This window comes from Chamaea fasciata, unplaced genomic scaffold (assembly GCF_029207755.1).
Source record: "Chamaea fasciata isolate MVZ Bird 193981 ecotype frontalis unplaced genomic scaffold, bChaFas1.0.hap1 SCAF_4, whole genome shotgun sequence".
In the NCBI taxonomy this organism is placed as follows: domain Eukaryota; kingdom Metazoa; phylum Chordata; class Aves; order Passeriformes; family Sylviidae; genus Chamaea; species Chamaea fasciata.
In genome coordinates this window covers 40842154-40864025 of record NW_027094089.1, presented here as the reverse complement: position 1 = coordinate 40864025, position 21872 = coordinate 40842154, and the positions used below count along the sequence as shown (strand labels likewise).

The following is a 21872-nucleotide window of genomic DNA, read 5'->3' as shown; positions in this document are numbered from 1 at the left end:
ATTAAGCCTGTATACAACAGTCCTAGGTAAGTACACCCCAAAACAGTTGGCAGCTTGTTGGCTCAGAACACAAAGACTATTTCAGAATGAAAACTATAATGCAGCTTAGTTTTCGACCAATTCTTGTGCAGCTCTTGGACACAAAATTTTCTCAGTATCATAGTGATCAGTACTTTTAGCACCACTGATACTTTTCTTAATGTATCACAAAACACGCTAAGGTAAAAAGCTAGAGAATCTGTTGATCAAAAAGGTTCCATTCAAATAAAACCAGTTTATTGTATTTATTTGTTTGTTCTCTCTAAAACAAAGCTAACTAGGAACTAACCCATCTTTTTAGCGTTCTCTAGAAATCCTTAGTAAAAGCAGACACAATTTGGGACTTAACACATACAAAACTTCAGGAAAGACTAAGTTTAATTTCCAGTCAAAGGTTAAATATGGGAGAAATCTTACAGAAACAATTTTTAAGAACTACTATTAAAACACATAGTTTCACAAAAAAAGTCTAGGTTTACCGAACTTTGCCAACAATTAGTTTTTATACTTCAACATTTAATTTTACTTAGGTCTAAGAATAGAATGCAGAATCTGTCATTAACATAACAGACATAATGAACACACTGGCATAAAAACAAATATGCTGATGATGTAGTATAACATGTTTTTCATGTAATAAAGTCCTCTTGGACAAATATCCAGTTTTGAGAGGCCAATCTACAACAGCTTGTTGAACCAGATGCTCAACACCTTAACGATGAGTGGACATTTCTTATAGCACAAAATAAGTACTACAGAAAATGTTTATGTTTCATGGTTTTACTATTTGTCACAGATAGGCACAGCATGAAGTTTTCATGCTGTCCGAAAAAAAAAAAATTGTGACTTCAGCAAACTAGATGATAACAACAACAAAACAACTGTTAAAAAATACATACCTTGCTGTTCTGAGTATCTGGATGAGGCGGCGAATCAAGGTTTATTATAGCATGTAATATATCATGAGTTAAATTGCCAAGATGTAGCAATGGATTAGCCACCACTGTTTTAGCACTAGCTGTGCAAGCAAATAGGAGAGGTATGGAGCTTTGCTCTGGTGAAGGGCTGGAAGGCATCTGTACTGACTGCTCCTAAAAACAAGCAAGAAACACAGAAAAAACAATAGTACATACTTTTTAAGGGAACACAAGAACTTTTGAAAGGGGGAAAAGGATTCTAAAAAACAAAAATAAAGTGTAAAAAAAAAAATCCTGTTCAATACATATTTAGATTTAATAAAAATCAGGTGTATGCTTCAGTAGGAAAACTTCAAAAATATTACAAAACATTTTCAAATAAATCTACAAACCTGAAACAGAGAAAACACATTCTAAGCTCCCCCACATACCTGCTGAGATTCCTGCAACAGCAGAATTAATTCCATTCTGACAGATGCCAAGCCTCCACCATGTGAACCATGAAGTACACAGTAACTAAGGAACATTCTGAGGAGAGACTGGTATTTCAGAAGCCATTGATGTCTTTTCTGAAAGTCTTCTTTCTGTAGCATGGTTTTTTCCTGGTCAGCTAAGTCTTCCATGTTTTCATGTAATGTAATTTCATCTGGCATCCCTCTAACTCCTGACTGTTCCTCTTCTACTTCAACACCATAATCACAGGTCTTCTGAAGAGCTACCACTTCTCTCTCAAGCCACTGGTAAAGCTGATACCGCAACTTTCCACCATCTACTTCATAGCCAGTGGACAGTGTACGAAGTTCCACAGTAAGTATTTTCAGGCATGCTCTAAACTTCAACTGTGCTGAAATGATATCTTCTGATGGACTTAGAATATCTTGGTCAATAACTACACTAGAAGATTCTGTGTAGCTGGAACTTGTTTCATGCATTTTTTCAGTTTTCTTCAAAGGTTTTAGCTCTTTCATTACCAGGGAAGAATCTTCACTCTCATCATTTTCATCACTGACTGACTGTAGTTGCAATTGTTCATCTTGGAATAGAGCACTTGGCTGGCTCCAATCAAAGGATAGAGTGGAACTTGAATGTTTTCCTGATGAACAATCTGAAGATGAACTTAGACCATTAAATACAGGCTGTGACCAATCAATACTAGAAGCTTGATCTTTTGTTTCAAACTCTTTAGCTGGAGAATGTGGAGAGAAATCTTTACCAGTATCCACTAAACTAGGAGATTTACAGAATGACTTTGACCTCTTGACAACTTTGGGCATCTTTGATAACACTTCTAAGGCCAACATAGGACAACCAGCTTTCAGATGAGCATATGCAGTGGTGAAAAATAGCCGTCTTTCACCTAGGTTGATTTTGTCAGCTAATCCGTTTTCTACTGTTAGGCAAATATGTGTGGAAGATGTATCAGAAGAGCCAAAATGCCGTCTCAGCAAGAGAGGATGTGTTCTTAGGTAGTTATAGAAGTTAAACACCACAGGGTTGCAACCTGATGAGCCATCTCCCTCATCTGAAAAGATATGGCAGCATGAGGAAAATGTACCCTCTGTATGAAATAACCTATCTGCAAAGTCCCAAGTTCATCAGAAGGCTTTTAAGTCTTAGAATTAATCCTGTTGTCTACTTCACGCATTCATTCTACTGTTTATTTCACTGCACCTTCCTTTGCACCCTCCATGGCACCTTTATCACTTGAGTATCTCAGTGGGAAGGACATTGCCAAACATACTAAAAACAAGCAGAGCGGGGCAGCAAGCATGACTTTTTAAATTTAAATGGCTACCATTTATTTTCCTTGCAGTTAGGCCAGTTTTACTGAAGTTAAACAAGACCACTTTTCTGTTAATTTTAGATTTCTTAAGTCCCCATCTTCCATCTCTAAATGACAATAGGATGCTATATCTTACAGATTTTTACTTCAAGTCTCTTCTAAAAAAATGCATTAGTACTTTTTGCCTACATCTTAAAAAGAAATGCAACTTACAGTAAAACTAGAAAGTCTCCAACATTTTTACATAATGGCAGCAGTATTACATACAAATAAATGGATTACACAGCAGTGCAACACCTATTTATTTCATTTTCATGTCCACAAGAAAAACCCTGAAGAGATAAGAGCATCAGCAGCGGATGATTCACACAGCTTTCAAAGGGCTCAGGATAGCTGAAATAAACCCTTACTCTCTCTACTATCAGGAGTTATAGCACAGTTAACAGAGAGAGCTACAAGAAAAAGCACATTCTAGGTAAGAAAATAAGGCAAGACACCACTTTATTCCTTTCCAATTTCTCCCAGCAGCCAGGACTGAGATAACCAGCTAACTACCATGGACCTGAAGTATTTAACATCAATGAAAACACCACCTTTAGGAAAAATACAACTAATTCTTAGAAGGCCTATAAAGCCAGCAAGTGAACATAGAAATGAACTGCTCTAGGAGACTTACGTGCTTTTTCAGGCAGCACATGGGCCTCCTTGTACTATTTTAAGTATCAAAATCTTTCTGTTGGTAGTCTATTATTGTAGTCAGCTGTTACCAAGGACCAAAAGCTACAGAACACCATGTCCTCCAGACCATCATACGTATTTGAAATTTTGACTTAGGCCGCTAAAAAGTAGAATTAATTTAAGAAGTTAATTTGTCTCTTCATCTTTAGACTGCTTCTGAAAAACAGCTGCATTACTGCAGGGTCATCCCATTATCCTGATATTCACATGCTTAAAGGACAAAGTATGCATTCATGGGATACAGGATAATAACAATACAGTCACCATGTTTGCTATTAAGGTCCACAAACCTTGCTACAGCAAACTATTTACTAACAATGGTGAGCAACTGTGTGGTACCTGGTTTTGCTCAGATGACGCTTTAAGAAACTGTGGTTTAAATGAACAAATAAAACCAACTCAACAGGTCAAATACTAATATTCTTACCTCCTTCATCTTCAACACAATGTTTAATCAAAGTGTCAAGAGCCTTGCTATAATCTTCCAAAATCCAATATGCCATACTTCTCAGGAAAGGGTCACAGTGTATGTATCCTGAGCTCTCTTTTCCAGTAGACACACTTCCCAAAACTCTCTTCTGTAGTACAGATTTGTAAGTACTAGACACTTCAAATTCCGATTCATAAAGTCTTGATATTACAAGAGCCAACTGAATGTCATGCAGTTTTTCAAGGCAGACCTAATTAAAAATAAATATATTAAAAAGATCAAACTTTGTCATTTCTCGTCAGTTTAAAATTATTACAGGGCAGGAAGTGACATAAATCTGCTCAGACTAAAATAAGTAGGTCTATCAACTCCATAAAAAGTGAGCAGGAACTAAGCAGAACCGGTGTAGCTAAGTATTACAAGACGTAAGATTGGATCTGCATTTCTTCAGCTCAAGTATGGCATGACAATAGATAATTGCAATCAACCAGCTTCAACAGATCGTTGCCAATGTGCACATGCCACACCTTACCTCTGGATTCTGGTTGTTCTAGCTAGAAAGCTTTACAAAACAAATCCTTCGTTATCACAGAGAATAATTTCATCACAATTTTGCAATTCAAACAGACCATGAAATAATTTTTGTTTGCTTTGTTTTTTGTAAAGGGATTCTAGCAGCTAATCCACATCGCTGTCAAAACACCAGCTCTGGAACTTCCTAATGAAAAACCATGCTGTCTTCCTATAGGACTGGGTAGACAATCTGAAAGGAAGTTAATCACAGGTGGGCCCCTTAGTATTAGAACAGAAAAATTACCCATGTCATTTTTCAGTATCAGTAATATGACAGCTAAAAAGAAATCAGAATGTAAAGATGAAGGGTTTGTATTTGTCATTCATTTGGGATGGGAAAGAAGAGCACAAATTGAAGGCATAGGAAGCTTCAGGGGTCATACTAATGCAAAATGCATTCAATATATTTGTACATTTAGAACAATGTAACAGTCTTAAACATTAAAAATTTTATTACCTCCACTGCATCTTTTAAGTGTCCTGCCAACAGGAAAAATGCTGCAGAATGTTCAAAACGCTGTTTGCCAAGCAAAGAAAAAGCATTCTTTAATGCTGCTTTTCGCCATCTGTCCTCAGTAAAGTTGTTTCCAAAAAACTGTGTCATTTTAGCATCTTTTTGAGACCTGCATATTGAACATAATTGATAAAAACATTTTACTTTATATTAGTTCACTACAGTTCTTCATTTTTGCAGATGTCAGTATAATTTTACATAGATCTTTACATTAGGAAGTGAGGAGTTTTTCACCACACTAGGAGGTGAGAAGGCTACATACTTAAAAATAGTAGAAACTTCAGTAAATAAGAAACATAACAGTATTTTCAATAACCTAATACAAATACAGAAAATCTCATTTTTCTTAAGGTGAGCTCTTAAGTGACAACACAAATTAGTTTTCAGAAGGTTTGCAACACTGAATGCTGTATTATAAAACATCAGTTAGAAAGACACAAGTCAGTCCCCTGATCTAAAGGTAAAATTTTTAACAACACACACTTATGTAAAAGATAGGCATGACATTTCATACATTACAGTGCCATCCTCAAAAGTAAATCAGAATTAAGCAGTAATTGAAATTACAGAAGATTTGAGAATAAAACTTGCAGCATCTACCTTCAGAAATAGCAACTAAATTCCTTTAGTAAATGTAAGAAGGTTAGAAATTACTCATTCAACGTAATGATTAGTTTAGAAATCAAATCCTCAGCTTTCAATGGTAGTATTTCTGCTTCCTTTGGATTACCACCACATTGAACTTTTTTCCCCAAAATTATACTAGACAGTGTGAAATTCCATGTAAGAGCTTGAATACCTGTATAATCCCCAGATAACAGCCTTCTTCTTCATCGCAAGGTAAAAAATGGCAGCATCAAGTGGATCGTTGTTTCGTTGGAAAGCCGCTTTAGCCACCTGAGAAGACAGTTTGAAAGCAAGAAAACAACCACAATTTAAATTAATTTAAAATAAACTTCTGTTGCTTCTGGCATCCCATACGCCACAGTGCTTGGAAGTTCTCTTTAATTCTGTCCTGTCATTATGAGTCTGATGTAAGAACATGTCAAGATACAACAGCCCATTTGATATCACTTAACTCATGCTCTTCCAGTTCTAGAAGCTTTTTTGCAGATCAAATGGGAATCCCTATATCTGAAAACAGTTTCTAAAATAATAGCAAAATTATTTTACTGGTTACTCTGGTAATCAAAGGACAGATGGAGTCTTGAGGAACAGGCTGCGACCAGTGACAACAGGAGAAAAATTGTTTATAGATTACTTTGGGAGGTTGGAAAGGAAGAAGGGTAAGTGGCAGCAAGAATAGTTCAAGTCCCATGTAGGATAATCTTAAACTCAGGCCCACAATACCTGGAATTTTTTTAATGCAAGGCAGTTAAGTTTCACAAAGTGATAATTACTGAAGATTTAAAAGAAAAAGTAGAGACATGCATTTTACCACTTTGTGCTTTGTAGTCAAAGTATCTTGTGCATGTCATTTTCTAGCTCAACACACTTGGCTTTTCCAAGAGCTTAAAACAAGTGATAATGAGGTTAGGCTTATTGCCACATCTCTAATGATTAAAATATTTAATATAAAAAACCCAACAAAACCCTCAAACAAAAAACCCAGCAAGCCAAAACAAAACAAAACAAAACAAAACAAATAGGTTTGTTTATCATGGAAAATAATCAATTTGCCAGACAGATACTATATTTAAGTTATTCCCACATCTGAAAGGTTTCTAAGAACAACCTTTTCCCAGAACTTGTTTCTCAATTTTGCTATAAAAAACAACTACATGCTCCACCTGTATCTTAAGCATCCACAATAAGCCTTGTACAATATTACCTTTAAGATGGAGTATCTAAGAGCAAAAAATGTACACTGGAATTTGAAGTCTAAAGTACTAAAAAAATTTCGCTAAATACGGAAGTTCGGACTCATACAGAAAAGTATAGATACAAAAAAATACAGCATGAAACATTCAGAAAAACTTCATTATCTAAAAACTTAAAACTACATAAATAGAAGGTAAACATTGAAGAACAGCTGTTTGGAAAGATTTTGCTGGTTTATTTTTTAGAATGCTATGTTTCTACCTTTTCCATGCATTTCCGCAGGCTGTGGATGTTTCGAACCCACCATCCTATACCCATAGCTCTGAGCTCTGACCATGATGGATCTCCCTTCTGCACTGCAGGGAGCATACTCAGGAGTTCTTCCTCTGCTACAGAATGGAATGCCCAGGCAAAGTGACTAGTAGATAAGCCTATATAATAAACATTTAAAAAAGAAAAGAAAATTCACAAGATATTTATTAATAAAATAATCCAGAATCTGAAGACAAGAGGGTAGGAAAGGGAGAAGGGAAGAAGGTCAAACAGCTTGTTTTGGATTTTTAAGTGCATTGCTGATGAGGCAACAGAAATTTAAGAGTATTTGTCAGGACACCATATCAAATATTACAGAAAAATCACACAACTGGAAACAATTTTTCATCTGCAAACTCTTTAAGCTTGCAAAGAACAGAATTTCTCTATGAAGCTCCAATATACAGATAGTAAGTGACACTACGATTAGCCATGACACAAAGTGCACAGATTAAATTTTTCAAAATTTTGAAAGATCAGTTCACTACTTTGACTTGGATTAGAAAATGCACAAGTTTCAGATAATCAGAGCAAAAACACCTTTGGGGATAGAGATACAAAAGAAAACTTGAAATTAAAAAATCTCACAAGGAATATGGCAATTAGTAAGCAACACATAGCTGGCTATAGATAACTGCAACTCTAGTGAGGGGGCCAGATGCTTCTTTGTGAAAAAACACTTCCGTATGTGCCCTGGGGGCACTTCTCATTCTCACCAATTTCTGAGCTCACCAGAAGCAGAAGTATCTCAACTAAAATTACTCCATCAGAAAGCTAATTCTGCAATAATCTGCTGTGGCAGTCCTGGCAAATTCAAACTGTGATTCAGCTGAGGGGTCAGCTGACAACTCCTGCGATTGCAAATGCTATAAACTGTCATGACGGCTAAAGGAGTAATCATAGCCAGTCATTTAGATCTGATTATGACTAATCAAATTCACCTTGTTCTGTCATCTGCAATATCAGGATGGAACTAGTTAAATTACACAAAAAACCCTCCCTACATGAAATAGTTGATTGTATAATTACAGTAAGTATTTAGAAATATTTAAAGTCCGAGCAGTAATTTTGTTTTCCAAATATGTACCAAACCCCTACATAAATTGGTACAGTTTTCTATTACATTATTCCTGCAGAAGGTTATTGGAACAACATGGTACTAGAAAGCCATTTAACTTGGGGAAACAAAAACACACCCCCACCAACTAAAAATTTGATAGAAAAAATCAGTTCCAAGACCTTTATCAAGAACGAAACAAGATATTTTCTGTTCTAGTATTCGTTCATATTGGACAATATTTTCTTAAAAACCCCAATGAATAAATCACTGATTCTGTAGAGGCACATAAACAGCACACCATTCATAGGTGCAGCTACATCACTAAAACTCATCTAATAAAACACATCAGCTACCTTGGTGAAGCAGCTGGGCTCGATGCACAGGAGGAAGTGCAGTTATCAGAAAGGTGTGAAGCCGGACAGCCAGTAAAAATTTTAAACCACACTCATCAAGAGTTTCTCCACCTGGAAATTAATATTTTGACACACATTTTACAGCAATTACTTCAAGTAAGTATCATAGGTCTTAATAGAAGAAATTTAATTTTGTCACTACTAACACTTTAAATTTGTAAATGATAGCTTAGTTCATAATTCTCCCCTTCAAGAAAAGAGAAAGAAGAAAATTTCAAATATAAAGACTTTGAAGTTATTTCTTCTGTTTAAAACAAGAAACAGAAAAAATCTTATATATTAAAAAAACCAAATTATTTCTAATTTCTCTACACAGTATAACAAGTATTTGTCATTACTGTCTGTTCAAAAGTGAATTAAAAATAATTACAGTATGTGGACTACATGGATGGGCTCACAGTGGCATAATTGGGCAGTAAAGGAAAATTTTATTTTTATCAAAGCATTTGGTCTTGAAACTATTATACTATAAAATGAAGGCGCATCATCATCATCTTACAAGCCACAAAAATATTCTAATATAGGAAGAAATCCCAGCAAAGAAATCCCAGAAATCCTGTGAAGCACAGTAGTACATTTAACTTGGAAGAGACAACTTACCTTGACCTCTGTCTCTGCTTTCTCCAATGTCAGTACTGGTAGTAGCAATTGTATCTGCCAAGGCCATCAATGACATTTGCTCCATCCTAGTCAGACCTGGCAAGCTTGAATGAAGCAAGTGACGAGACAGAACTTGAGCATGTTCTGGTCCAAAATAAGTTGGGCTGTATTGAGAAAGATCAATGACTTTTGGTTTTGAACTGTCTTCATCTGCCTCAAATGTGACAAGGTCATCTGTACTTACAACACTATTTTGGAAGAGATTTTCGTAACTGTCATTGGGCACACCCTTTTTATTTTGACTATTCTGATTATTGGACTTTTCTGAACAGGAATAAGATGAATCATCATCCGCAGCAAGCAGAGCATACAGAGGCAATGGTGGAACAGAGTCTATTTCAATATAGTCTGTAGTCTTTGTTTTGCTGAACATTTTGGGATCTCTTGCAGTACTTCCACTAGCACTGATCATCAGAGATCTGTGCCTCCTGTCATGATTAGACTCAGACTCATTTATAAGAACAACTTCTCCAGCAATGCACTTCACCAAATGGGACAGAATGGCCTTTGCTCTCCGTACTTTACCAAGATCCATGAGTTCCAACAGTTGATACGGATGATACTGAGGTAAAGTTGGAGATAAGGTATGAGCTGCTTCAAAAAGACCAGAATCTTCCATTTCCACAGACAGATCAGAGGCAGACCTTTTCCCACTAAGTTTCTGTGCAAGGCTGGTTATAGATCTTGTCAAGGTTCTCTTTGGTGGATGCAGACTTGAGGCAGCTGACTGGCTTTGTTTCATGAAGCTAGTTACACATGGCATACTTCCAGTGTAGGAATCTGTACTAACTAGTTCCTGCTTAGAAGGAGATTGCCACTGGGAATAAACATGCATTTCACAATCCATTCCAACTACCAGAATGCCATCACGCACCCAAGACAAGGATACAGGAAAAGGAGGTGACCCCTCCACAGATGAAACTAAGTCAACACAACGCAGCAAAACAAACCCAGAAAGGGTTGCAGCCTTAGGACTGCCACTGTGTGAGATTGCTACAATCTCATTACCATTTTGTTCTTGTATCTTCCCGGACACCTGACCAAACATATAAAGTTTTGATCCAATTCCCACTGTCAGAATATGTGAACCATCTTCCCTAGACATCCAATCTAAGTGTACCAAGTGCTTAGTGTTGGATATAATATTCCCGCCATGAGACAAAGAAGTATCTTGTTGGTTATCTGCCACTAAATCACTATCCACAGTAACACTAGAGTCCAACATGTTGCCTATCTCATCTAAATTAAGTGTCTGTTCTAAAGTCCAAGAAGAACCTCCTGTAGACTCACATTCAAAAATACTAACATGCATCACAAAATCTTGAGAAAGATGGCTATTTCCAGATGCTGCCTGCTTGTATGCTACTGCTAATCTGTTTGTGTGTGCACAGCTGACATCAGTTGGCCTCCCTGGAACATTAATAGCACTACTACTAGGAAGTCCATCCTCGATCAGTAATGGCCATTCTTCCCATACATATTTAACATCACTGTCTGTGCCATACTGTGGCATGGAATACATTGATGATTCAACCCTGCATCTCCAGAATCGAACTTTTCCATCAGAGCAGGAAGTAGCCAGCAGATAAGGTGCACGACAAACAGGATATACGGAAGAAGAACTGAGATGTCCTAAAATGAAGGAAAATACATTTTTACTGGAGGAAATACTAAAAAGCAAAATTTTTATTCAGCCACCATTCTATTACTACAAATTAAAAAAAATATTACTACTTCCTCACAAAGAGGTAATTTACAAGGCCTCGCAAAGGAGGCAATATGTCAAAAATACCATGAAACCATTTTACCCTTTGATTGCGTTTTGTGCTCTAGAGAGGAGTCAAATTATATTATTTAAACATGAATATTAATACATATTCTCCTCTATCAAACAAGGATTTCTCCACTGAATAATCTAAACCTGTGTTTTAGAAAGACTACTGACGAAAATCTTAACATTTAAGTACAGATCCTACAATAAATTTCATGAATGACTGCAAAACAAAATTTATGTTTCCACTATTCTATTTTTTGCAAGAACGTGGAATGCGGTAAATATACGTTAAGTAAGAGCTTAAATTTAGTGTTAGTTCCAGGACTGAGATATCAAGTCAGGGGAAGTACATTTTTGCAAACCTTTATTGGATTCACTGACACATACCCAAACCTAACAACAAATCCAAAACTTACTACTACTTTGTTTCTATTTTAAGACCAAAGTCAGAAAGCCAGAGATGCCCTATTTCACTCTTTTAAAAGAGATGGCAAACCTGCTGATGGCTTTACGCTTATTATTTCTACTCCTTCTGGCATAGTCAACTCTTGACTATACACCATTTTGGAAGACAGAGTAAGCCAGCTGGTGCTCTGAAGGTTTGCTCTACAGGCCTGATACTTTTGAGTGAAAGGTGATTGGATCTTCTCTGGATCTGATGAAGAATATGATTCTTCTGTTTCTGTTGCTTCTTCAGGTGGATTTGAACCTATCTTTTCATCTAAAAAAAAAAAAAAGTTTCAATTGTTAATTTTAAAAGATCAATGACTTCTTTTAATGTAACTAGTTATTTTACTTACATTAATAGTACCAGAAGAGACATACAAAACCTGACTTAAAATTTTACATTCATTTTAATGAAATGCATTTTTGTATTCAGGTTTAAAGAGAAATGCTACAACATCTCACATTAAATACTTCTGTGATTCTAGAACTGTTGAGAGATTATAAAACAATCAAAGCATGACCAAAAAGACCAAAACTCCAGTCAAAGAGAAATATATGTGGTTATCCACTGAAAATAAGGTTTCAGTAAGCGCAGAATACCTGCAGCTAGGGAAAATTAAATTAAGACCTTCATGTCTTACAGCTTACAAATCGGTGAAAGTTATTTCACAGAAAAGTTTTAATAACAGCTTTTTTCATTCATTAAAAAATAGGCTCTCAGAGAATGTGAAATGAATGCTTCCCTTTTTAAATAAAACATAATAGCTGAAGTATGAAATTAATGGAAATGGAACGCGAAAATTTCCAACAGATTCGCTGAAAAGCCTTGTCAGTAATCTCCTCATGACATAAGGACATCAGAAAATTTAGATCCGTATTATTCTCACTACCTTATAAACTAATTGCAGTAACGTTTTTTCTCTCATTTGACAGCACCACAAAGAAATGCTAATTTAGTTTAATTGACAGAAACATGCATTATAACAGATTCCTCTGGTAAGTGGTATCAGATTTGTGTTTCTTAAAATCTTTAAATGTTAACAGTAAACTACCAAAGTGTATCTTATCTTTCCTTAAAACTTTATCGTTTTAGAGGTAGTTTGGTAGTTTGAAAGAGAACCATCAGATTTCAGAACATCAAAATTGTTTAGAATTGTAATGCCATCACTGATGCTTAAGTGCTTCAGACTACAGTTCTATTTAAAACGTATGCATAAACTCAAAAATTGCAGAACAAAAACTTTCAAAAAGCAAAACATCTTAACCATTAAATTGTATTAAAGCCAGTTAAGCATATCTGGCCTCAAAATGCACAAAAAATACCAAACTCCAGCCTCAGACTCAACTGAACAGTTTCAGCAATCAGAAGATTAGGTAATCAATAAAGAATGTCTGTGGTAAAATCCTGTAATCAAACACATAATTTTTTCAAAAAGATGAAACATTTTAGATTACACTGAACAGCAGATACTCACTAGACAGCAGCTTTTTAAAAAGAAAACAACAAGAAAGAGGGCTTACCTACTGAGACAGGAATTGCCTTCAAATGTAAATGCCACATATGTAGTAATGAATGGTTTTGTGTATACTCTATCACTATTAAGTAGAATTTTTCAGAGAATCCTTTCTGCTGGTTTCCTGGTAAAATTGAGAACAGGAAGACCTTAGGGGTTATTCACCTGAACGCAAAACTAAATTTTGCTGGCTAGCAAATTATTACATTAAGCTAACATGAACAAATACTGAAATGCAATGGTCTGACTATATCCAACTGTTACAGTAGCTTTCTCAGTTTTTTTACCACAAACAATAAACACTACAATTAGAGATACACTCATGCAAGAACTGACAATACTTTCTTTGAGAGATGACAACATATTTACCTGACTTTGCTATGTGTAAAGTTAAATCCCAGAATGTACTAGCAGTACAGTATAGTCTAGAACACAAGAGATACAATGGTTCTTCCTAAGAATTTATTTGCTCTAGTTTTACACAAAAAAAAGACAATGTGAGTTGTACTATCAATAGGTGCCCATTTCTGGAGAGATCACCCAGGTATTCTCTTCCCTTCACATCAAAGTCAACCAATTTGGACCAAGAAGGAATAGTTGATTTAGGGACTCCTTTTCCTCCATGATTCCTCTGACCCTTTAGGTGTATGAATACATAAAAACATTATCAAGAATAAGCTGGATTTGCCCTGTGCTTTTCACATTGCAGTGCTTATGGTACCATAGGAAAATGTAAGTGAATTTGTTCTTTTTAAAAACAACATGAGATAACTACCTTCGTGCATTATTAAAGAGGAAAGAAGAAAGTACTAGAAAACAATTTCAAATTAGAATGCATGCAAAGGATACAGCTCTTATTTAATAGTTTTTCAAAGGCTTCATTTAGCCCAATTCCTTACATAGATGGCATGCAGCACTTTATTACAGACTTACAGAACACATACAGATGCATATGGTTGTCTAAGATCAAATATTCCCATATTTCTTCTAAAATTATATCTGTGTATCATACACAAGATGTAAATATACAATTATGCTGTAGAGTAACACTTTTTATGTTCTCTATTTTGTTTCTTATTTTCAACATCTCAACTGTATTTTTGAACTCCACTGAGGGTTGGGATTATCTCCACTACTCCAAATCTCTTCCTCAGGTAGAAACAGCCAGTTCCCAAATAATCACTATGTATATCCAGTTAATTTAATGTTTCCCTTGATTCCTTTGACACTTTTCCACAACTCTGCGCCTGTCCATTCAGGACTCCATCTAGTATTGCAGAAAACCTGGTTTCACAAACTTTACTCTGCCCCCTTTTCCCCCCATACATTGTTTCATTGGAACAGAACAATGTGATGCCTATATAACAAAATAACTGAGGCACTTCATCAAGGAAAACTAATCATTTTTTTCCAGAGCAATTCAGATCTGTCCAAGGACTTACAAACGCACATACTACTCAGAATATTATAGTGAGGAGGAATTGTTTGGCTTGCCATTTGTTGTACCAGTCAAGGCCTGAGGAGCAATATTTAGCTGATGTAAAAGAAGAGCATCCACCATGAAAGGATACAGTAAGTTTTGTCTATGTCATACCCTGCAAGTACAGGCTACACATTTAAAACTCTTTCCCTCTTCATTTAAGGGACTGCTTAACACAGGACACAATGGGTATCTTGTGATTTAAAACAGTTGATCTAAAATTTGGTGGCACACAGCTCAAAGGAAATGAAACACTCATGAGTTTCATTAGACTAAATGTTCTTCTGAAGATCTCAAATTAAGGTATTTGACACTAAAATGATAAAAGACATTTAACAAGTTCTTTTTCGTTGGTGGAATGAAAAATAAAACACTGCCTTCAATGTTCTGTGAAAAAAATTTTTTACCAGAGTCTGATAAACTGTTCTTCTTTGAAGGCATTTCCTTCTCCTGGTTATTTAAAATAAAGTCTTCTTGAAAAACATGGAATAACTGTGTTTTCCGGCCATGCTAAGGAAGTAAAAATACACAAGAAGTGAACATCCTGGCGTATACTTTTCAAGATTGCTCTCTAGCACGGGAGCTTTTAACTTGCAAAGTTAAACACATCAACACAGAAGACTCTTTATGAAAATGCACCTTCATTACTCACATTCTTTTTATTAACAGGTACTGTTAAAAACATGTACAAGAGTATGTCAAAAACAATCTAAGTACTCCAAATTTACCAAATGGACAGCTACAGGTATTGCCTTTATTATTAACGCTTTTTAAAAAGTTATTTGTAAAATGAATATAGCGAAAGATCTTACAAGCTCTGTGATGGCATCCAGTTCAATGATACATCCCGGGCGAGCAGTAGATTGCTGACTTATGATGTTAAAAACTTCACCAACATATTTCTGTTTGAAAAGAATTAGGGGGTGGTCTCATTAACTCTTACGCATTTCTGTGGCACAACCTTCTAGAAAGGTGCAACATCACTATGCAAATGTTAACTAAAACATTAAATATACACTAGTTGTGATTCAGTAAGAACACAGGTAATATTCCCTGTTTTAAGAAGAGCACATTTGGTTTTGATGGCAAAAGTATCTGGAAAGCCCCACATCAGCAATTTATTGTCCTTTCCCCAAAAGCTACATTGTCATCTCAACTTTTCCCACAGTTATTATTCCTTGTGGTGCATGCATTTCACAGATATTTCCCAATCAAACCTTGGCCTGCCTCAGTATGCAGAGTTTGAGATTAAATGAAATACAGTATAGCTAAAAAAAGCTTTATGTAATCTGTTTTTACAAGAAGAATAACCTGTGAAATCCTCAGCATCCAGCTTAGTCAGTCACCAAATCAGAGCCTAGTGCAACTGAATGAAGTCGTAACATGCAAAAATTTGAGATGGCTTTTCACTTACAGAAATTTCTGGATTGGAGAGCTCACACAGAAGTTTCTTAGCATCTATTACAGCTTGATATAATCTTAAATGCTGTCCATCACTAGCCACAAAGCAGGCACTTGGAGAATTACAGTATGCACCTAAAAAGCAGGAAGGTAGAAAGTGCTCAAATATTCAAACACCATGTGGCTTCCTTTTTTGTTTTTTGACAACAGGCATTTTCAAAGTTACGATGAAAATCAACACAGCATAAAGAAAATCTCCTCACAAGCAAGAACTGCAAAGTTTAAAGCTGTGCTTAACAACCAAATCAAAGTATATGAAAGGAAATAAGAATTCCACTTGCAAAGTAGAGCTAAATCTCCGTCAGCTTTTAAATCTTCAACATGCTATGATGTATGCACTAGTATCTAAGAACTTTACTGCATAACCTCCTAAAATATCAAATACATAAAATAAAACAGAACAATAGAGAAACTTTATACATAGGAATAAAGAATTCCCAAGTATCAGCAGCTTGAAAATTTGTGAAATAAAGGACCGATGCTCAACATTTTTTCCAGTACATTCAAGTATATCTGTATTATTTATTTAAGAGCATTATTAGGTTATATTAATTTTATTCTAGAACACATCAATAATCAGAAAATGAAACTCACCAAGGCAATAGCTGGGTATAAGTGTGGGCAGCCATGCAACATTAGAAAAAGCTGAAACATGAAGAGAATTGATCCGAGCAAGTTCAGAAACTCCACCAGAGAAGGACAAAGGCCCAACAGGATCGACTCTCCAAAGGATAAGTTCACTGTAAACTGCGTTGGGATCCTGGGATGTCACATTTGCATTGCCTCTACTCTGAGATCTTACTGGTGACTCCTGAGACTTAAAATAATCATTTGCCTGTAGTGCTTTCTCAACATCTGGTGAAATTAGAGCATTGTGATGTGAGGTTGTAAGCAGGAGTGGTAACACTGAATGGCAAGCCAAGTCATTAAGATGAAAACGGTGACCACAATACCGGTATTTGTGTGAAATACTGAGTACAGTTGAAAAAGCAGATTCTTCAGCAAAACTCACTAGCCACTGGTTCAGTGATCCATCTGCATGTTTGGAAATCATCATAACGTTAGGTGTGAAGATACTAAGTTTTAAGCTGTTGGTTGATTTACTGTGTCCAGAAGAGATAAGCATAGATGAAGATCGTGTAAGGCCAGGAGGCTTTTGTTTGCCTTGTTGAATAGCTAAGTCAACATTTTTGGTACAAGCATACATCACTATACTTCTGCAGAGAGAGTTTGCATCACCTGTTGGAAATGCAACAGGAATTCTTGAGACAAATGACACCTGCAATTTTAAGAAAAAAGAATAAGTATTAGAGTTCCCATCATACTTCTCACTGAACATCAATGTAAAATGCAGAAGAAATAAAGTACCTGCACCTGGCGAAACATGCCAGGCTGGTATTCATCTAGCCAGTCCACATGCCACACCAGCAGGGAGCCATCAACAGGATGTATACTGAAGAGCATGTCAGCATTTTTACTCCATTCAGAAAGCAGAACTTCAATTTCATGATCAACAATAGCAGAGGATAAAGGAACAAGGCTTGAATACGGAGCAGCTTTCTCATCACCCAGTTCCTTCTTGTCTTGGTTTCCTTTTTGTTGATGTCCACTTACATCAGCTTCGACAATACAGAGATAGATATAGAAATATAGATAGATAGATAGATAGATAGATAGATAGATAGATAGATAGATAGATTCAAAACCAGAAGTAAAACAAGCAGTGTCATTCAGGCATTGGAGCTAATTTCAGGCCTTTTATAAGCTATTCATGTGAGAACTAATTTAAAAGGATGAAGATTATAACCATAAATCCTCTAATGGAGCTCAGGGTCTAACAAACCAAAATAGTTTATGTTGCAGCTTTATTTGAAATATTTTTCTTTTCCCCTATTTTATACAAATTTTTGCATACATAGACAGAACAAAGGCAATAATCTCCAGGATGTATATATTCAAATTAATTGACTGTACTATGTTACAGAATAAAGCTATTTAAATTAACTATACATTAATATCTGAAAAAAAGGAAGTTAATTCTAAAGTTGCTCCTGCTTCTTTAATATTAAAGTAACATTTTCAGGCAAAGGCCTCCAGTCAAGCCCAATTAAATAATAGCGTTTTCAGCACGTATAATTCAAAATTCTGGAGCAACTATAAAAAGAGAAATCAGAACTTCTAGATACATTTTTTGAAGTCACTTAGATACTTTCAGTGTAAGGGAAGAAAATGCATTGAAATGCCACTGCATCCTTACATGTCAAGTTGCCAATCTCTTACTTCCCACCCTGGGGGTACATTACAAATTACTTTATAAACTGAAAGCCATTTCTCTATATGACGTAATGTTTATATGACTTTTACCTTCTTCTGATCTGCCATCCACTTGATTAGAATCATCAGTATTAGTCTCAGGAGAATGATGCTCAAAACTCCTTTTAAGTTGTTGCAAAAACACTTCCATAGATAAAGTAAAATGAAGTTCTTTGTTGTTTAGCCAGTGTACAACAAAAGGTCCACTTTTTTCTTCATTTTCACCAAGACTTAGAGATGTGATAGAAGGCAGTAGAGGAATATCTACCAGAAAAAGATACTGATTGACATTTTTGAGAACTAAATAAGTTAGGTCAAAAAATAATTCTAGAAAAATAATTTTTAAGCAGAAATGCCACAATGAAAAAAATAAGTAAGTGTATCGCCACCTGTCTTTCCTAGCACCAACATAATCTGCTTTGTTGTTCCACACAGAGGTCTTTGGTATGCTTACATTAGGATAACAGTAGGGTCCTGTGATATCCTGTATCCCTTTGATGCAACACTGCGCATACAGGTTAATTTACCCTTTTTTTTTTTTGCTACTACAGCTCAGTATGAACCAAATCATTTACCCATAATTTCCCAACATTTAGTCCACAATGGATGTGCAGTAGATATAGACCGTAACCAAAGATCATGGGCCTACACTAGCAAAAATTAGTACAGATCAGACAATGCCCTCTGTAACACCATCACAAAACTCCAGAAGATCTGATTCTGATACATTCTGTTAATTCACATTGCTATTTGATGGTATTTGGTGTCCCATATTGCTGTGAAAAATAAAGCAATAATCACAGAGTGTATGACAGAAGCAAGGATCAGACTGCTGCAGAGTAACATAATCTAAATCAATAAGGGCTAAAAAGCAGGTAGGTTAACTGCAATTTCCTCAAATGCATGATACATCAATAAGTTAAAATTTCAAACTGCATGTAATTCCCACCTAGAAGTCACCACATATAATCTCATTTCCTTCTGCTCCCTCTTTATGCAGTATTACTTAAATTCCACATCCTGGGGGACAAAATACTTTTCACTCAAAATCTATTGTTTTTATCAAAATCAATAATAGGTTTGCATTACTAATCATCCAATCTAACCAAAGAAAACTGTAACTGAGAGCACACATAAAATATGAAAGAAAAGAAAGGAGCACCATGACAACTAGAAATTTTGGTGTGGGGAGGGAATACAGCAGGGAAAGGGGGCAAAAGTAGCACAGCTTATTTAAGAAATACAGTCTATCTACCTACACAGGCCAGTGCCAGTCTCAAAAGTATCATTATACATTTGGAAAGTAACAGAACCTGAAGGGAAAAATTCTGTTACCCTCTGAAAGATGAAGCTACAGTAACCGTGAATAATGTGAACTAGAAAGATTATTTTTCTGATTAGATTTTAAATCTACTCTTTGAGTATTTATCAAAGTCACTAAAGAAATCACTTCTTTTCCAATTTCCATCCAAAACTACCAGCTTCTAAATTACGTTCAGCTCTGGACATTATTCTTAGTGAATTTCTATTTGCTTCATAAATCACAATCACTCTTCCCAGAAAACTTCTGAAGTCTTTGAATTCAGTAACTTCTTCTGAAATTGCCTAGAGACAATTTTGTCCTAGCAACCACTGCTTATTCCTTTCACTGAATTCCACCCAGGTTGAACACCAGAAAATTAAAATTAAAATTATAGCATAAAAGTAGGTCTCAAGGATTTCTGTTTCATACTGCATTTATTCTTACATAAATATATATGACAGCATTATTCTTCAAAATTTGAAGTGAATGAGAGATAAAACTGTTTTGGCTTTAGTTTTTATCAAATACTTTAAAATGCTATAGTAATGGCAAATTTTTAAGAAAGATCACAAATCAATTTGCTTAAAACCAAATGAAAGGAAATACAATTAGGTTTTCCGATTATATTTAATTTCAAAAGGGGAAACAAAATGGCCTACTTAAGGAATTTGGTTAGACTGAGATACTTGAAGACTTGACTGTGAAGGAGAACATATATTTCTTCGAATTAAGATTTAAAATGTGAAAGTCACTTCAGAGGTTCTACAATAAAGAACAATCTGTTATCCTCCAGTCTACTTAGTTAAAAGCAATTAAAAGACATTATTAAAACAGATACAGATTAATATAGGTAACATAAAAAGAATAGAAGATTAGAAAAGCCAAAGACAAGTTTTAAGTACATAATCTTTCTAATATTATTCAAAATTATTTTTATCCTTATTCTGTGAGTTTGCTGCATGGCATATTTATACTGCAAAGTCTAACAAAAGCAAAATTAAAGTTTGCATAGTTATGCTGGTTCTGGCTAGGGTAGAGTTAACTTTCTTCACAGGGTCTGGTACTGGGCTGTGTTTTGGATTTGTGCTGAACACAGGTTTCACAATACAGAGATGCTTTTGTTGTTGCTGGGGAGGACTTACACAGAGCCAAGGCCTTTTCTGGTTTTTCTACTGCTCACTGGTGGGGCTGCATTGGATGTCAGGAGAAGACACATGGTAAAAATAATGGTAAAAATAGCCAGGACAGGTGACTGAAACTGACCTAAGGGATACTCCAGACCATATGATATCACGGTCAGTGCTTGAAGTGAGAGGAGGAAGAAAGATGGGGGAAAGTTTGAAATGATGGTGTTTGTTATCACAAATGACTGTTGGGTGTGATGGGGCCCTGCTCTCCTGGAGATGGCTGAAGATCTCCCCTGCCCATATGAGGCCCTGAAGTATTCCTTGTGTCATTTTGGTCATGTGCACAGCTTTTGTTTTCTCTATTAAATTGGTTTTATCTCAACCCAGAAGTTTTCTAGCCTTTTACCCTTCTGATTCTCTTCCCAGTCCTACATGGAGTCAGCAAGCAACTGCCTGGGGCTTGGTTGATGGCTGGGTTAAACCATGACGTTAGCTATTCTGTATAAAAAATAAAAGATGTTTTAAAGGTAGATTTTAAAAAATGGTCAAATATCAGATTATCCCTTTTTCTGACCCAGAGATGGGGCTCCTGAGAGGCATTTTAAAAACTTGATTATTCCATTTTCAGTCTTATGTGAAGGATGAGACAACACAGATGTTATAATTCATGCCATCATAATCAGAAGCTATTTCCCAATTACAATACATTATAAGCATTTCTTGGTCTATCAGCTTTTGCCACACAATGCAGCTAATGCCTTAAGGCAAATCATCTAAAATTACCCCTTGTGGGTCCTACTACAATGCATCTTTCATAGTTCTACTTCTCCAAAGAATCTAGTCTATTTGCAAGGCCATCATTTGAAACTTGTTTCTAGTTCCATTTCTCTCTCAACAATGGCTGTCCTATTCTATGGCATTTCTAAGTCAGCATAACTTATCTCACAGTTTGCATACAGATGCATACTATGTGAGCCTTTTGTTAGGCTTTGAAAATTCTCTACAAATCCATTTCCCACAGTCAAAGATTATGTGCTACCTACATGAAAAGATAAGTTAGCTTGCTGTGCAATATGAAGAGGAAAAAAATACAGAAAAGAAATATAAATCTCCAAGAAGCTTTCAAGAAACTTTCCCATGTGACACCGGGTAGTAACAAGCAACAACTGGAAACTTTTCCCAGAGAAATATGA

General features: G+C 35.7%; 1 protein-coding gene across 2 annotated transcripts in view; it reads right to left on the bottom strand.

Annotated features, from left to right (window-relative positions):
- DMXL1 (Dmx like 1) overlaps window positions 1-21872 on the bottom strand; it is a 77678-nt gene that overhangs the window by 30133 nt on the left and 25673 nt on the right. For both annotated transcript variants that reach the window (XM_066181359.1, XM_066181360.1), the window contains exons 10-25: window positions 18301-18513; window positions 17305-17555; window positions 16531-17215; window positions 15890-16011; window positions 15288-15377; window positions 14883-14985; window positions 13003-13119; window positions 11531-11755; window positions 9201-10892; window positions 8541-8651; window positions 7077-7246; window positions 5794-5891; window positions 4938-5103; window positions 3905-4157; window positions 1388-2478; window positions 939-1130 (exon numbers count right to left, since the gene is read on the bottom strand). In XM_066181359.1, the coding sequence (XP_066037456.1) occupies window positions 939-1130; window positions 1388-2478; window positions 3905-4157; window positions 4938-5103; window positions 5794-5891; window positions 7077-7246; window positions 8541-8651; window positions 9201-10892; window positions 11531-11755; window positions 13003-13119; window positions 14883-14985; window positions 15288-15377; window positions 15890-16011; window positions 16531-17215; window positions 17305-17555; window positions 18301-18513 (5579 nt within the window). The remainder of the gene's footprint in view (window positions 1-938; window positions 1131-1387; window positions 2479-3904; window positions 4158-4937; window positions 5104-5793; window positions 5892-7076; window positions 7247-8540; window positions 8652-9200; window positions 10893-11530; window positions 11756-13002; window positions 13120-14882; window positions 14986-15287; window positions 15378-15889; window positions 16012-16530; window positions 17216-17304; window positions 17556-18300; window positions 18514-21872) is intronic.